Source organism: Eleginops maclovinus, chromosome 16 (genome assembly GCF_036324505.1).
Source record: "Eleginops maclovinus isolate JMC-PN-2008 ecotype Puerto Natales chromosome 16, JC_Emac_rtc_rv5, whole genome shotgun sequence".
In the NCBI taxonomy this organism is placed as follows: Eukaryota; Metazoa; Chordata; class Actinopteri; order Perciformes; family Eleginopidae; genus Eleginops; species Eleginops maclovinus.
The window spans coordinates 13,804,507-13,822,580 of NC_086364.1; the positions used below are offsets into that span (position 1 = coordinate 13,804,507).

The following is an 18,074-nucleotide window of genomic DNA, read 5'->3' on the forward strand; positions in this document are numbered from 1 at the left end:
TCTTCCCCCTCCTCTTTCTTTGCTGTGGTTTCTGGGCAACGGCCCACCATGTTCCCAGTTGCCCCTTTGCGGTGTCACCTCCACTCTCCTTCCGTCCATGTACCCCTGCCCCCTCGCCAGGCCAGCACTGATCCGAGTAGAGACACTGATGCTGGGTGACAATGACACCAAAATGAAAGGGTAACGGGCCAGGGCCCTGCAGCAAGTGGAGGGAGGGTGGGGGCCAACAGGGGGTTTGTGTGGTGTTTTTCCGGCCACAGTACAGTAAGCCGGAGCAGAGGTACAGCCAGGCTGTTCACCCTTTTGTTGCTGCTGATGTGTGTGTACAAAGCAGAGGAGAATGACATGACACATCTGAACAAGGAAGAGGCAGACAGAGGACTGATTAGCCCCATGCTGCTTACACGGCAGGGTTATGTAAAAGCATGTACTGCACATGCCACTCATGCCGCTACAAGGTGCTGATGCTTGGGTGCTGTGACGGAGGGCAGTGGGTCAGTGGGTAACAGCCCTCCCATTTAGCGTCTCCCTACTTATTTTGCTTGAACCACAGTAAGTGTGCGAGTGTGTTTTAGTGAGAGATAACTCCAAGCCTCCCTGCTCACACATTCTTTGCATCTGTGCAATTAGGTATGGATGCAACTGTGTGCTCATGAGCATTAATGCAGGGATTGTTTGTTTTTGTATGTGCCTGTTACTCCTGTGTGGGGCTGCTTTGATTGGGGGGAAGGCTGGAAAGAACTGCTGCTCTCCAGCAAACCCTGCTAATCAATTCTGTTTAATTAGTCACTGTACGCTCAGCCCCCCACTGAGGGGAGGGACTCTGTCATATTGTGTTTGTCAGCAGTGGAAGGCAAGCCGTGGCGGGATCTGCCTCACAGACACAACTCACACTTCACTGCCGCCTGACGCTCTCCCGCCCTTCAGTGGGCAGACAGTCGCACTGCCCGACAATCGCCTTCATTTTTTTTCTAGATGCACATTGACACACACTTTTGATTATGAATTTACACACAACTGAGGACTACGTGTAAATTCTTCAGATAAATACTTAAGCACACACTTGGTTCCAAACAATGTGCAGTTACAGAATTGTATTGTAGTTAAATATGCAAACAAAGAACAAACGTGAAATGTTAAATGTGCTTTATTTATCTACTTCACGTTTAAACCCTGAATACTTGGTAAATGTGACAGATTTCCTCGGCTGCACGCACACTAGGAGAGGGGAAGTTAATCTTTTGTTTGAGCATGGCCTGGCTCACGTCGGTGTGGTCTATGGGCAGGTTTCCAGAGGGAAATTCAAGGGCATTTGGAGTGGCTGGCCTGTGATGCTGCTCAGTGTAGGGGAAAGAGTGTGCCACAGTGAAATGAAAATGCAAGTGGAGGGCTATGATATTCGCTGAGAACAATAGAGCCGCATACAAATGCAATGCCTTCCAACCATTCAGTGCATCTTTCAAAGCAATGCAGTGCTTCACAAGCTGCACAGACACTCCCTAGATGAAGCGTTAAGGCTTCTTATGCCACACCGCCCTCAAACAATCCCAGGTTCCTTGTTAGATCACAATTTTTGGAGTGTATGGTTCAGACACTGGGCTCTCCATGTCCTTTTTTGTCATACTGTTCATCAGACAGAGAAAGGAGACTTATTAGATCCCAGAGAGAGGTGACTCAACTCTGTGTTCCTCTGTGATGTCCTACCCCCTCTTTTTCTTTCAAACCACCGCCATTCTTTTCTAATGAATGCTTCTCCCTTGTTTTAACTGGCAGGTCGATTGGGGCGGGGCTTGCCCTGTCGCCTGAGGACCTAGGAGGGGGCGGAGACAGCCAGAGACGGAAGAAGAGGCTGTCCAGTCGAGGCTTTGAGCGCCTCAGCAGCACACAGGTCAGAGTCCCCTTGTCCCCCGCCGTTTTGTTCTTTATGCAACTTGAAACGAAAGAGACCACTCTTTGTTTCTTGCATTTGATATATTCTTTTGTTACACACTATTTCTAATTAGGTGCTACCCTCAGGAGTCAAATTCTCTGCTCTCTGTTTTAATATCTAGCTTCTACTGTTCCTTTTTCTTCCCTGTGTGTGAACAAATGAGAGCCTTCTCCCTCTGACGTTCTGATGCTTTTGCAGCTGCTGTGACCAGGAGTGTAACTGGCTTTCTCATTTCTCTCTGTTGCAGCAGATAAAAGCACAGGGTTGCAGAAAAAGCAGTCTTCACAGCATTCTCGGCTCCAAGCTGGCCGATGATGTGACTCAGCTCAAACAGAAAGCCCAGGGTAAAAAAATTATCTCAGGGACGGGCTCTAGGGAAAAGGAGATTTCGCCTTGCAACTCCAACCCCAAGCATGGACACAGAAGCCAGGGCTCAAGCAAACCTGAGTTCAGGCGAGAGTATGGGGGACAAAGTGACACAGGTAGATGCTACCAGACGATAGTAGTGATTGTCCCGCAAACCATTTGGTTTGAATAAGCACAGCTCAGTGTTTTCTTTTCATTCTTAACATAGATATGTGATTGTTTTTTGCAAACTTTCTCAGCAGCCAGTGTGGACAGTGGCCCCCAAGATATCTGGACTGGACTAGTGCGCCGTGGACGTAAAAAGGGATCCACCACCCTGACACAGGGCTCCTCCCGTCCCAGGGCAAGGGTTCTCCGTGGCCAGAGGCAGGAGGCAATGGAAGAGGGGGAGAGCAGCCCTGCAGAAAGTGACTCCTCTGATCAAGGTGAAGCAGTGACTGATGAGAGCTACTTATGAGACAGATACCATGTTGGTAAATGAAACTGACCACAGCAAATTAATATGGCTCAGTAGTAAAACATTGTCCTCTCAAAGTAACAAATACTTGGTGTGTTTTGTGTTTTTTACCCTTTCTGTTGGCAAGTTTTACTGTGTAAACACACAAGAATGGGTTCCTCCTTCCTTCCCACAAACACAGACAATTGAAGGGAACTGGGATCCTTTGATCAGCTACAAAAATGCTACCGAAAACATATGAACAGTGACTGCAGTGTTGAAAGCCCTGCGGTGTTTAAAGCCCAGAACAACTACTAAGATATAGTTTTTATTACAGGCACATTGAAAAAACACCCTGTTAAATCCAGCAAGCCTTTTGTCAATTTGTTAATCCCTTTGAAGGCAACACGAGTTGATTAAATAGGTGTTGATAAATGTTTTGTAACGGACAGGGGTTTTTGTGGACATCCGACACCTCAGCGATCGCCCTGTTTGCTGGTCTGGGCTAGATGTGCAGCCACAGCTGTGGACACTTGCCTGTAAGAAGCTTTGAGAGCTCTAGAGACTAGCAGCATGGGTCAAAGAGCTGCTTGAAAATGTGCACATTAGCTCTGTAACATGTGGGTACACATCATAAAATAGCACTGAGGGGAAAACACTTCATACATCATTCCTATGAAGAGTTAAGAGATGATATTGAATTCTAATGAAGTGCCAGTGAAATAATGGGGAAAAAAGGTTGAATACTTGCTGGTGAAGAGATGGATTTGAGATGCCATGTTATTTCATAAAGCCTGCCTCATAGTAACATCCTAATGCTGTATTGTTTGCTATCTCCATTAGACGACGATGAAGAGGAAGGCAGTTATGATACTGACCAAGGTCAAGAGTACAGGGTCCAACACCCCAGAGAGGTCACTTCTTGCTCCTCCATGACAGGTCCGAGTCCATCATCTGTTGTAAAACTAGAGGCCAACCAGAAAGCCAGGAACAAAAAACAAAGACAGGAGCTTTATGGTAAGACTGTCCTTTGAAACTGATTCATGAGTCAACAAAGCTGCCCCACAACTATGTGGGAAGCATCTGTTTTGCGTTTCTCCCGCTGGCTTGTAGACTTCATCTAAATCTGTTTCTCTAATTGAACTGCACAGGATCCCAGAGTCTGTCTGGAGCAGAAGGTGAAGTCAAAATAAGGAAAAAGCCGCCTCGTAGGGTGGGCCTGGTCTCTGCAGTCAAAAACCGGCACGAAGATCATCGGCCTGAAGGGGTCAGAAAGCCATGTGGACCAAGGTCTAAGGAGCCTCGGTGGGGCAGCCTTGGGAGCAGAGGCAACCGCTACCGGAGGGGCATGGGCCTGGCCACCTTCACGACCACAAGTGAGAGGCTAAAGAGGGCCACCCGAAAAAGCACAATGTTGAGAGGAGCAATCAATAAGGTTAGTAGATTTGGATATATGTTAACAATTTATACCCTCAAAATGACTTACATTGTTGAACAATTCTGCATAGAAATTACTGGGACTATAGGGGTGACATTCACCTTGTCCATTGTCATTAACAGAGAAGAAATTGCTGGTCAGTTGGGGCCACATCTTCACAGACTGAGGACAGCAAGGGACGATTGACCAAGGACCAGAAGGTACTAGACACGGAGTATACAAAAATCGCTCAATCCTCACTCAAGACACAAGGAACATGCTAACCACCAAACAAAATCCAATTCTCAAAAAACTCCTTCCTACATTCTATTAACAATTCTGGCGATGTCTTACTGTCCCAGTTTTCTCACCCTGAGGACGGTTACTGTAGAACTATTAAAAGTACATCGCACATAGCCCAACCTCCTGCTGAGTAATCTTAGGGGAGAATAGGATAGGAGAAGAGATGTGACGGGGGGGGCTCACACTTTCTACTGTGACAGAGTAAAAAAAAAGGCTACTGATAGGAGATGGTACAGGCACAGTGAAGCCCCCTGCGGTTAATTGCTACTTTGAATACCATGCTAAACAATTTCTTCTTTTTTTTTTTTCTATCACACTATCCATTGCCACTTTTATTTTTTATCCATTCCTGAATCCATTTATTCTTCTGTGCCTCCCTTCTGTTGTACTTTACAGCCAAAGGGGCGAGCTGTGAGTCGGCTGCTGGAGAGCTTTGCGGCCGATGAGGGCTTTCAAATGGATGGCAGTAGCTTCTCAGAAGAAGACGAAGAGGACAGCAGCTGCTCTTACAGCAAAAAATGCCCGGAAGGCAAGAGATTACACTGGATATCTTGCAACAGTGTTTGAAGCAGCAGCTAGTTTCAATGAAGTGGTGAATTATTAAATGCAATGTTTGCCTTTTGCTTATACAGTTCCCAACTGTGTCCTGACCAAAGATCTCTTAACTGATGGACTGAAGGTGCTGATCTGCAAAGAGGATGAGCTACTATACGCTGCAAGGATCCACACTCTGGATCTCCCAGACATGTAAGCACACATGCTTGAACAGTAGTTAAAGTGATAAAGCGGGGTTTTCACCTCAATTACATATCCAAATCAAATGTTTATTCATTTAAGGAGGTTGAAATCACAAGGATGATAGAATTAAAGGAGCAGTGTATGTCAAAGTTAAAAATAACTATTACTTGTGGTGGTTGTTATCCACCTGGAAGTGTTTGAGATATTGGCCATTAACATTTCGGCCTTCTCTTGAATATAATGAAACTTTACTGCAGTCAGCTTGTGTTGAAAAACCTTAAAAAATCTGGCATACAAGGTTTAAAGGGTAAGGCTTTTTAAGGATAAAGAAAAGAGGAATTCAGAACGATGGGTCTTTCCTTACCTCAAAACATCATCCATACCTAACTGAGTGTTTATTTGGTTCTTCTGGCTCAGGCAGCAGAAAGATGTTTTAACAACAGCTGAGTGGGAGTCACATATGACATGTGAGCAAGGCAAGCATAATACAAGCATCTGAATATATCTTTTTCCCTCTCTCTGTTGTGCTTTATTCTCTAGCTTTAGCATTGTTATCTACGGTGAAAGAGGAAACCGCCCAAGAATCTATTCATTGGAGCAGCTGCTACAGGAAGCTGTAAGTACACCCTGCTGCACAAAACAGTCTTTGCTACAGGAAAAACTGTTTGGTTTTCTTGGTCAGTCAACACTTCTATTTCTCCAAAACATCCTTCTCAACCACCACAATTCTTCATCGTCATTTCATCCTCTCTGTAGCTCTGCCGGTACTTTAGTTTTCACTCTGTTAACCTCCCTTGACAGTCTCTCAGGGTCATTGAGGCCATTAAAACCTTTTAAATGCATATGAACATATGGGAGACAGGATTGTTGGGTGTGTGTGTGTGTGTGTGTGTGTGTGCATGCGCGGGGGTGAGATAATCCTACAAACACCTGGATCCACTCACAGTTTAAATTAAAGGACTGTTCATCTCATTGCTGCTTGAGTAAAAGAGTTGTTTAGAGGATCAAATCAATAAAAACAAAATGGCGTTTAAAGAGGGTTAGGGTTGCCAATGATGACTGGAAATGATCCAATATTGTGGGGCTATCGCACTTTTACACATAATCTATAATTCACATAAAAGTGTTCACTTGTTTGAGTTTATTTTCAGTTGCACCTGGTTTTGATTTTTCTGTCCCTTGACTAAAAGATCGTTTTGAATTTTAATTTTCACTCAAGTTAAGACAATTACAGTTTACGCAAGTCATTCATGAAATAAGACCATTATACATTGTAGAAACCGCGCCACAGTCTTGCGGCTATACTTTTGCATTTAGGTAACATGTGCATCCTGGTGTGCTCTGTAACCAGGATACAGTTTTAGTGTTTACTTCAGCAGGTGACCTTTGTCCTAGTTTTTTGGAGGATGCTGGTCTTCATGCAATAATAACAGCTAGGTCATCTAAAGCAAATCCGTCATACCCTCATCTTCCCCAACTGTGGAAATAAGTCTTCGCGTTTGCCAAACAGGGCACAGGACGTGGTGTTTGTACACAATAGAGTAAGTAGAGCAGAGTTCGACTTTGCAACATTGTTCCTTAGATTAATAACGTTTGCTGTCAGTCTAAATGGGGGAAAGGAAAATAAGCAAATAGGGCATGGTAACACGAAGATTCAAATGACTGGCAAAACATTGACGAAACGAAAATAATAACTAGCCATAATATAAATGTGTTCAGTTAAAGCAGGATATAACGTTACGTAATAAAAAAAGAAAAACCTTTTTTTTTTTTTAACATTTTTACCTTCCTTGTAACACGTGTTCGAAACAGATTAATTCATCACATGTGCAAACTACTTTGTGAGTATTTTTGTACAGTATTAGGTTTTGTATTCAGTATAAATTCAAGAGCTCTCGAAAGAAATCTACAGTCCAACATGTTAATTTTGTTATATCTCCCGAATGGTCCAGCATTATCATAACTCTTGTCAAGATCAGTTTTCATAAAGTGCCTGTTGTTCTGCAGTGGAAGACCACACATAGATTAGTATCCATTTAGTATTTGACCACTTGCCTCCTCTGTCTGTCATCCATGGAAGCTTGTTCGTACCAATTCTCCCGGCAGCTCCGCACAAAGCACTTCTGGCAACTTATTTAAACACTCATTAGATAACAGCTGGTCCTAATTATGCCATACTTCCACTTTCTTGTCTTTAAATTAGTCCCAAAGCCATTTATTTGACTCTGACACCAATGCCCCGATATTCACCGTGCTCCTTCACCCTCCCCCATGCACACACACATACACACTCGACACACACCCACATCCACACCTCATCAGTCAAAGGGTCCCTCGCCATGGCAACAGTAAATGAAAGCAACCTGAAAGAGCCCCCAGTGAGTGGCGGATGCTGGGGCTGCCTGCATTGTTGGAGGGAGGATCTGGCAACCTGCAATCACAAGCCCTCTATTCAGGCCCTCTTTAGTATTACTCAGCAAGTCAGGATTTACTGCATCATCGCTTCCGTTCCTTTCAGCCCTGACTGGCACATTGGCATGAGATAAGTGCCGCTTGGTAATGTGGCACAGTGGCTGCCCATGCACAATGCTCTAAGGCTCTCACACACTGTTTGTATGCAAGTGTGTTGTGCATGCATGCCTGTCTGTGTGTGTGTGGGCTGTAATGAATCCTAATTATGTTTTGGTGTTGCCTTCAGGTGCTGGACGTACGGCCAGAGTCGGAGGCTATGCTCAGTGAAGGAACCAGGGTGTGCGCTTTCTGGAGCGAACGTTCACGCTGCTTATACCCAGGCTACGTTCGCAGAGGTGAGACAACAGCTCTTTCCATATCAGTTTGTCCTGTGTGACTTCTGTATCTTGAACTATATATTCAGTTGTATGTGTTTGAACAACTGGCGCTCACCTGAGGAAGTGTGTTTTTGTCTCTTGCAGGTGGTTCATCTGATGAAGGGAAGCAAGGAGGAGTGATGGTAGAGTTTGATGATGGAGACCGAGGCAAGATTTCTCTCCCAAACATCCGTCTCCTGCCTCGAGGATACCAGATTCGCTGTGGGTGTCTTCTATTCCTGGGGATGTTCCCTTTTATGCTGCACTCTGTTGTCTACCTGTAAGTGTTAATAAGCTTCTGCCTTTTGTTCATTAGGTGGTGAGTCATCCCCTGCCCTGCAAATACCCAGTGAGACAAAAGTCAGGAGAAGTTCCAGTCTGGAGCAGGCCCCTGTCAGTGACAGACCTTCTGATCGATTCAACATCATCAATACTTTAACAAACAGCCAAACTTTAACTGTTCACAAAAGGAGACCAGGTAAGCATAATACCCTATAACCCTTCATTTCACCTTAAATTACCGCATAGTTTAGTGTATCTTGAGAAGCATTGTTTTTTTTATAGCTGCAGTGTTACATCAAATTAAATACTGTATTGCAAGAGGCCTGTTTGAGAATACTTCTCTAAAATCTGACATTGTGTTCATTCTAGGGAGACCAAAGGGTTCTGGTAAAAAACAAAAGCAGCAGCAACAGCAGGCTGAGAATGCCAATAAAAATCCTTCACCTTTCTTGGGTTGGCCTTTGTTGAGCAACAACAGGAAGAGGTCTTCCGACAACCTATTTCAGCCTAATGGTGCACCCAGGAAGGTCTTGAGAGGGACAGAAGATGACTTCTTTCCCCTGTCTAGGACACAGCCAATGTCCTCCACCCCAGCCAAAGGCCTTTTCAGCAGTAGCGCTTTTGAGGTGGACTCTTTCAGCAGCATTGCAAATGGCTACTCCTCTTTTTGTACTCAGTCTTCAGGGTCAGGTCCAGGTTTATCTCAGGGCCCAAGAACTGGGCCATATGCCCAGAAGCGCAGGCAAGATGACCTTGTGGTTCCAAGGAGCAGAAAGTCTGGACAAGAGTTCTTAGTCAAGTTAGATCATGAGGGAGTGACCTCCCCTAAGACAAAAAATAGCAAAGCTCTACTGTTGCGAGGTGGATCCTCTAGTGTGAGTGGTATGCCCAGGACAGAGTCGTACTCTCACCCGGTGCTGCTGGTTAAAGACAACAAAAAGGGCGGTGCCTCCAAAGTAGAACTCCTCCTGAAAGATACCACACCCCAAAGAAAGCCCTCTTATTCTCTGCGTATGGATGAATACGGCGACCTGGGTTTCAGCTCTCACAGAGAGTGTCACAGCTCCTACTCCGATCTGGATGATGATGATGACGATGACGATGAGGAACAGAGGAGAGCTGCAGTAGCTGCAGCTTCAGGAGGACTAAGGACGGCTGGCCGCTTCCTGTCTCGCCTCTCTGTCTCCTCATCGTCTTCTGGTTCTTCAAGCTCCTCTTCTTCAGGCTCTCTCTCTAGTTCCAGCCTGTGTTCCTCTGACAATGATTCCTCCTACAGCTCAGAGGATGAAGACAGTTCTACATTGATGCTTCAGAGTTGTCTATCTTCCCACCGGGGGCTCCTACAACCCTCTGAACCCTCAACTTCTTCAAGGTCGCACCAGCACTCCTTTGTGGCCAAAGCTGTGGCTGTTTCTAATGTCAAAGGAGGCCCCCCTGACCAGGTCTCCAACAGCAAGTCCTTAAAGAGGAAAGAATGCTCCAGCTCTACCTCTAAACCATCAAAGGATTTTGTAAAGAAACCTAGGATGCTTCCGGAGGAAACCTCGTTTATTCCAAGGCCCAAGATGTCTGCGTTCCTTGCAGGACGACCAATGTGGAGATGGTCAGGAAACCCTACACAGGTAGGAATAGTTTCCCCATTTATCTACTGCATGTGCCTGTTTTTCTTTCATAATATCTTCCAATACAAAATCATAAGGTCAAGAGAAATATTCATCATCAAACAATATTTGTTAATACGTCTTGTTTTCCACAGCGGCGAGGTCTTAAGGGGAAGGCGAGGAAGCTTTTTTATAAGGCCATTGTGAGAGGCAGAGACACAGTAAGAGTGGGTGACTGTGCTGTTTTCCTCTCCGCTGGACGTCCCAACCTCCCATATGTAGGTCAAATTGAGAACTTATGGGAATCTTGGACCTCTAACATGGTGGTCAAAGTCAAGTGGTTTTACCACCCCGAAGAAACCAAGCTCGGCAAGCGGCATCGAGATGGCAAGGTGAGCCGTTATGGGGGTTAACATTTTACGGAGACTGTTAGTTATTCAAATGACGTTGTTTCTTTGTTGGTTCATAAACAAAACAATGTAACTTACCCTGTGCTTTCCCTATCCAGCATGCCCTGTACCAGTCGTGTCATGAGGATGAGAATGACGTCCAGACAATCTCTCACAAGTGCCAGGTAGTGAGCAGGGAGGAGTACGAGTGTCTGACTCACAATCAGAAGCCGAACAGTACCTGCCCAGACCTATACTACCTGGCTGGGACGTACGATCCCACCGCTGGTCAATTGGTAACTACTGAAGGAGTTTCAATCCTGTGCTGAACCTCCGTGAGGACACTACTGAAGGACTCCTTTGGAGGAAGGATACAAGCCCATGACTTTACCAACAAGACCATCCAGTCTGCGAAGACAACAAGGGTTTCTTGGGTATGCCTTGTGGACCCATGGAAAAAAGATATCAGGGCTGTCTGAGGTTACACACTGGAGTCTATTGGCATCTAACCTCTTCTTGGAAGTGAAGGGCTTGTCAATAACTGGTTTAACCTTTCATGAAGAATAGAAGAAAGTCTGGGAATCCCTGGACATAACAAAATTCAATATGTAAGGTTTTTATCATCTAACTAATCGCTTTTTAATGGAGCTATGTGATAGAAAGCTTCAGACATGGTTTTAGGACTCATGTTTCTAGCTCCTATCATGTGTAACCAAAGGAGGGCTGAGAGTGCATTGAACTGTGAAAGTATCATGAGGCTGAGTAGTCTCTGCGGACCAATTCTTAAAAAAGGAAGCCTTACCTAAGGGAATGGAAACAAAAATGAGGCATAGGGCTTTACCTAGTCCTCTTCATTCCAGGGAAGTTGAAAACATGTAAAGGATGTAAAGTTGATGTCTGTAAATATTTAGATTTTTTCCCAATCAAGCCATACACTTCAGTACCTCTCGCCTGTCTTAACTGTTCAGGTGTACATTGTATAGGTCAATTATTGTATTGTTGTCTGTTGTCTATATGTATATAAAAGGTATTTTATATAGGAGTTTATTGTATATATGAGAGGTATCTTTCCATGTTTGCGATTGATTTATTTTTATATGGGTGTAGAAAACATTACGTTGTTTTTCCTTAGCTTTGGGAAGTCAAGATTGGAGATGTTAGTGTTGCACTGCATATGCCCTGCTGAGACAGACAGAGCACAAACAAAGACAGAAGGATTTATTCTATAACAGGACGAGACTCAATTTCTGAGAGAGAGGGGTCATCCTGTTTAAAAAAAAAATAGGTCAAGTGGCTTTTTCGTAAAAGTGTTCTGTTACTTTTCATTACTATTGTCATTTTAATAAAACGTTTTTATTTATGCACCTCTCAGTTGGTCATCATCACAAGGCAGATCCCACTGGACTGCAGTCACGGGTCAAAAATTATTTAAGATAAATGTTATGAGTATAATATTTTGACACAATATTTGTGTGTGATGAGTGTCCTGGCATCACTATAATCATGTCCACACAAATCAATTTAGAACAAGGCCGGGTCTATTAGTGAAAATGTGTGAAATTAACACATAGTTTGTCACATTATGACCTACAGAATACCAAAGTGTCTTTTTAATATCTTTATTTCCTTTATTTAAATTTAACATATGTCAAGCACCTGTATTGAACTCGAATCAGAAATCACTGGTAAATTATAGAATACTTGTCCTCCACTATGTACGTATATATTGGCTTTGCATTGTTACAATGGTTTCTTGCACATGTTCCTGCAGTTTTGTTTAGTGCAAACACGCAGCAAAATGCCACCTGGGAATGTGACGATGAAGGTTAAGGTACTGACAAAGTAAGATGTTGAGTACTGAGGATGTGTTGGAATTAGTCTTTTTTAGTTTCATCAGCCATCTGTGTCTATTTTGTACAGTGCACGCAAATACTCAATGCTAACTGTGAAGGACAATCAGATTCACAAAGCAATGGACATAGAGTAGGTTCACTCAATCTAAAAATTACTTATGTTTATTTAATTTGTGCCAAGTACATTTTGTCTATTTTTTGTCTTGTTTGATATGCAATCCTGAGTATTCTTTGTTGACAAAGTTTAATTTTGTTCGCCAACATTTTATTTATTGTCATTGTTGCTGTTTGTTCATGCCAAGAGCGCTTTATAAGAATGTGACATTGTTTTTGTTGATGTGATGTCGCATTTGCATTTCTTAAATAAAGCTGGTCTTGTAGAGGCCATCTAGTGAAAAGAAATAAAGCAACACTGGATCTTCTCATCCGGAAACCTCTGTGAATTAATTCTATTATTCTGTCTGTGTCCTCTTCATCTCACTGCACCTACCTTCTCCCATCAACATATTTATGTTAAGCAGTTTTGTAATAACTAAGATATTGCCTTTGAAAGACAGAATCAAGTGTGTTTTGCTTTGTATCTAAATGGGACTTCTCGACACAAAATTATACCAAAGACACTGTTTGTTTGAAGAAGAGACTAACCTAGTGCTAGTGCATTGGTACATTTTCCCACAAATGTCTAACAGGTTAATGTGTTGTTGTTGAGGAATAAAACCCTTAGTGTAATACTTTACGTCTTAACACAAATTCAGTAACTAGTTCAGACAGAGTACTTCCTACATGCATTAGCTGATCAGTACCATTTGTTTATCATGAACAGGCAGATGACTTAATAAGGAGTATTTTTGACTAACTTGCATTCGTTATTTTAATAACTTCTGCTGCCGATGCGGATAAAGTTATAGATAACTCTCATCTATATCACACAGCTGATTTCTCGGTCCACCTGTTCTGGTTTCACATAGTAATGGCAGCTCTTTACTCGAAATGCATTACGTGCATCAGATATCTTATTTATATGTTGAGCATGAGCTGGGCTCTGTTCTTTATACCCCTGAGGGAGTTTTAATGTGCTCCCTTTAGAATTTTAAGGCGAAGTACAAGACCCTTTTCTGACAAATTATTTTATGTGTTGCGATAAATCTTTTGATGTAAGTGTCTCTGGCTGAACTAAGTTTATGTGAGATTTGAGTTCTTTAGTAAATAGAGACAGAGCTGTCACAGCATCAAATAAAGCCTACTGGGTTTAGCTGCCAAGCTGTGTAAATATGATGATGACTGATTCAGAGATAGATGTGAACCTTTGTGATTCATGTGCCTGTTTTTATTTTATTTTTTAATTAAATTAACTGGTTCTTTTAGGTGTGTATGTAGGGTGAAAGAGAAAGTCACCCAATAGTTAAATAAAATAACAATTTTGCCGCAAGCCCCTGAACATATCTGTCAACATTGAGTGTGTTAATGTTTTAAAGAACTGTAAATTTGTAATTTCTGTATTTGTGCTGCATTTTTTTTACAAATGTATTGTATAGGATCAAGATTTTTTTATAGGTATAAAAATAAATACCATTACAAAGAAATGTAGCAATTTATTTACATTAAATATTTGTTTCTGATCAAAATAAAACGGGATCTATAGATATATGCGTTCTTCCCATCACTTAAATAAAGAATAGGATGTAAAGGAGGGCGCTATCTAGTGGAGAAATAAGAATACTACATTTCATATTCTTCTTCTTTTAGACCGAAAACTGCTTATTTGTGTAGTTTCACTTAAACTTTGTCCAGAATTGTTCACAAAATGCCAGTTGCAATATAAACATCCTCCATTCACAGCCTGGAGCAGAAGGTAAATGCCTCTTTCACACAACATCATCCCTTACCTACAGCTTTGGCGCATTCGCATACAGGCTCATCAGCTTTGACGAAACCAATCTCTGTAACCTGAATCACTGAACAAACCACTGGCTGTGCCTAAAGGAGACACAATATGGGTCAGTGACCTTTCTCTGCAGGCCCAGGGGTGTTTTTGTCCTGCATGGAGTCAGAGTGCCACCCCCTCCCCCTCCTCCCCCTAATGCCCAGACAGGGGCTAATGGGCACATCAGTCATCTCCAACAGCAGCCCAGTGAACACAAACAGCTCTGTTTACTACCACAACCTTTTCTGTTGACTATGGCCACTGCCCCGTGTCCGAGCCGTGGTCCTTCCTGCACCATCAGCAAGGAGGTAGGAGGGACTCACCACTGGAGCTGAAGATAAGGTTAAGGGTGGGTGTACAGGGGGCTTAAGGTTAATTTCATGTTTTGAGAAGGTGTTGCTTCGTTACACCCCTTTACTAAGAGATAGTAGAATATAATATTCATCAGGGATCTAATGAGACAATTTAAAGTGTAGTGGAAATATTTTGACCAATTACATGCTTTGAATTAAGCCAAACTCAACATACATTCAGTTTGCATGGGAACAATAAGGTCACCAAAACAGGTAAATGCCCCACATTTTTTTATTGTTTTCCTCATTGCGACCAGATTTTTTAAGTCTACAACCTGGATTCTGTTACCTCACACTCGACAGACTGCTCTGCCTGTCTTACTTTTCAGTGCCTCTCTGGTTCAGCTCGCTCAGCATCCAGACTGTGTTGCTCAGTGTCAACAGGAGGAATGCCTTCCTGCACAAATATCTACACCTCATAAATGTCTCGCCCTCTGCTCGACCCTGTCTGGCCTCTGACTGTGAGGGGGTTGTTCAGGGGACAGACAGACTGGTGTGTGTGTGTGTGTGTGTGTGTGTGTGTGTGTGTGTGTGTGTGTGTGTGTGTGTGTAGCAGGAGGGTTGAGGTGAGGCCTTGGGTCTTAACAAGGTGCTGGGAGAAGAGAGAAGGACAAACAGATCATTCAGACGCTGACTGCTGCTTCTCCTCAAAGGGCAGTTAAACCCAAAAGATCGTTTTTGAGAATATCAATTATGGAGCCGTTATGGCCAATGCATAATACCTCAACTATACTGCATGCAGGACTAACACAGAGGCTTTCAAGCATTTCCTTTATGGAGGAAAGCAGAATTGCTGCCTCGGCGTGAAAAACTCTTTGATGGTTACATTTGGGTTCATACAAATATTGCAGAATGGGGCTTTCAGATAAGTCCGAAATGTCATGTTTAAGTGAAAATTAAAATGTCTAAATGCAGTTGGAAAATATTTGGGTGCATTTGATGCTAAGTAAGACCTCCCTCATGTTGTCCTCCCTCCCTAACTACTGTTAGCAAATGCCTACACTTCCTCATAGGGATACATTGAACTAATACATACTCCAGTGTTGTATAGACACATATGCCAACACACTAACTGTGCTGTGTGTTGCTTGCCATGGCCCAGATCCAGCCATGCCACCCCTAATCCAATTCTCTGTTGCTCATTATTGGTGGCTTGTAAAGATTCTGTATCAGCCATGCTAAAAGAGCTTTTCACGGTATTACATGGGATTACGGTTGCTCCTCGCTACATATGTTGCTCAAAAACTCTGATGTAATATTGCCTCCCTGTTTACATGGCCCTGACAGCATAACAAATAAATGACTCAATATCATAGTCTTTTTGCCCCCGTTGTTTGAGGCTTAAACTGTGTCTTGTCATCTTTTATACAAAAACAAAATACACTTTTCCATACTTTCCTTCTGTTGTGTGATACAGCTGTTGTGTTTCCATGACTAAATAAACATGGAAAACAAAAATAAAGGAGATGTTCAGAAAGCTGAAATCACTGGCAAGTATACATTTAAGGAGGATTGTCCACTTGCGCGTAATTTCCCCATGAGAGTTTAAGTTTAAAGAAAAAAACTGATTTAAAAGTCACACCATCTCCAACTATCCCGGATACGTATATGAACAGCATGGCAGCAATCAGAGAATACTGCGTAATCAGGGGATTGTTTCAGTTTAAAAGGCACTCAAAATCCAAATGTCTTATTTGCAGCAACCTTAATTGCGTACAAACCTAACTGAGCCTGTCTGCAGTCAGTCAGGGGGGGATGGCTGTAACTTGTTCCTCCAATTTCCCCTCTCCCAACACCAGTATTAATCTAGGGCTGATCTCACATGTATGGGTGTCTTTCCTTTGTTTAAAATGATACTTTGCCAACAGCCACCGTATTTCTCACTGTCCACAGTACTCTATTGACCCAGCAGCAGGAAAAGCTACAGCCTGTCATAAAAGGGGTCAGGCCCCTTCTCGTTCTATCCCAGTTGTAAGTGCAGGACAGCTGGAAACGCTCTTCATCTCATAAATTACAAAGAAAGGCTTCTGCTCCCCTTAGGAAGGAGATCAGCTATGAGCTCAATTAATCACTCATAACCAAAATCTAATCAAATTAAGACTTCAAATTCTTGACTCAACTCTTATTATTATCCACCTCATCAAAGTAAAACTATTAAGGCCAGGTATTGAATGGGAACCTGAGGCTGGAGAAGAGCATCACTGTTTCCTTTTCCCCCCATAACACCCCCCTTTCTTTCCACACCCTCCTGTGTAGTGGTGTTTGTGCATTCCTGTGTCGACAACCTCTCCGTCTAGTTCTCTGGGGTGTTTACCCCCTTTCACGGTAGCAGCTCCCGCCATCCCATCTCTGTTTACATTGCTCTTCTCCTCTATTTACTCTGTGCTCCAGCTCCCTGGTGCACGGCGCTCCAAACAGCTGTTCCATTATGGGGAGAGCAGGCACTTCAACCACACAGTGCTGCCACACAGCTCTCTCCGACAGCCCACCATGGGTGCTACCATGATCACTGCCTGGCTCCGCTGACACGCCTGCCATTGTGGCCATAAAGCTCAGTCTCCTTTAATGCCACAGTGGCTTCTGGGCATAGAGTCAGCCGGAGCAACTGTCAGAGATTGTCTTCAAACCGCAAGACAATTTTGCCAACTTCAGCTTTTGATTAAGTGTGTCTGTACGGGATGCAGTTCTGCGGTGATTTAAACAAGCAGCAATTATATCCAGATGATCTAGAATAAACGGCCACAAACATCTTTACACTGAAACAGGGCTTTTATAGTTTGTCACTACAAATCATTCTGCATTTTTACCATTTCGGCACATTTTCTGTAAGTACCCCATATAAATCTTGCGTCTACATGACATCATCCATAGGTCCATTATCTCACAGAGCATGATGGTCCTTCCTCTGAAACGCTTTGCCTGGCTTGCTGTCAGGGAAAGAAAGACGAGTGTCTTACCGTCTTTGGATCATACTATACCATGAATCTTGAGTGAATTATTTTTACCCTTTGCATGTTCTTTTTCCTGCCGGTGTGCACAGCTGGTGCTGAGTCAGGAGGGATGAAACCTGGAAGAAAGGCCACCAAGCATCCCCATGCTCCCAATAGACCGCTGCAGGGCCCTGTGGATATAGGGGCAGGAGGCCCTCCATTTATCACAATACAATAGCTACCGCTCGAGGCCAATACAGTAGGTGCCTGTCTGTGTCTTTACGTTCCTTCACGTGCATACAAGTGCTAATATGTGCATCAGTGTACCTTATCGTGTGCCTGGGCGCATGATAAGAGGTGTTTCATACAGCATAGCACACAGTATTTCCTTAAATATGAATAATTATCAACCTTAGTAATACGGTAAAAGTCACATATTTAAAGAACTAGTGAAGTCTTACAATGTGCAATTCTGACTTGAGGTATATGAATAATAAAATGAGAAGTTCATGCTGCTATGGTATCAGACAAGCGAGTACAGTGATCATGGGGTTATAGATCCCACTCCCTTTTATGCTCCATTGTTTTTATTTGAATGTTTTCAATCTGATAGTGCAGATGCAATTATTATTCCCACTACCCTGCATTTGTTCCTGCAGCAAATAAGTATATGGATATTTTTCAGCTGATTGCCAGTTTCTATTGTCCAATACCAATAATAATG

The 18,074-nt window shown here is 43.1% G+C and overlaps 1 protein-coding gene across 5 annotated transcripts in view; it reads left to right on the forward strand.

Moving 5' to 3' along the window:
- Positions 1–12,576, forward strand: part of LOC134878516 (BAH and coiled-coil domain-containing protein 1) — a 59,491-nt gene extending 46,915 nt beyond the window's left edge. For 2 of the 5 annotated variants that reach the window (XM_063904586.1, XM_063904588.1), the window contains exons 15-29: positions 1,774–1,888; positions 2,178–2,412; positions 2,536–2,721; positions 3,576–3,749; positions 3,884–4,167; positions 4,293–4,370; positions 4,849–4,981; positions 5,085–5,199; positions 5,731–5,806; positions 7,889–7,997; positions 8,124–8,240; positions 8,335–8,496; positions 8,670–9,922; positions 10,057–10,293; positions 10,410–12,576. In XM_063904586.1, coding sequence (XP_063760656.1) covers positions 1,774–1,888; positions 2,178–2,412; positions 2,536–2,721; positions 3,576–3,749; positions 3,884–4,167; positions 4,293–4,370; positions 4,849–4,981; positions 5,085–5,199; positions 5,731–5,806; positions 7,889–7,997; positions 8,124–8,240; positions 8,335–8,496; positions 8,670–9,922; positions 10,057–10,293; positions 10,410–10,619 — 3,484 coding nt within the window. In that variant the 3' untranslated portion in view covers positions 10,620–12,576. The remainder of the gene's footprint in view (positions 1–1,773; positions 1,889–2,177; positions 2,413–2,535; positions 2,722–3,575; positions 3,750–3,883; positions 4,168–4,292; positions 4,371–4,848; positions 4,982–5,084; positions 5,200–5,730; positions 5,807–7,888; positions 7,998–8,123; positions 8,241–8,334; positions 8,497–8,669; positions 9,923–10,056; positions 10,294–10,409) is intronic. The other 3 variants (XM_063904587.1, XM_063904590.1, XM_063904589.1) reach the window with 2 other exon arrangements.
- The last annotated feature ends 5,498 nt before the right edge of the window (positions 12,577–18,074 follow it).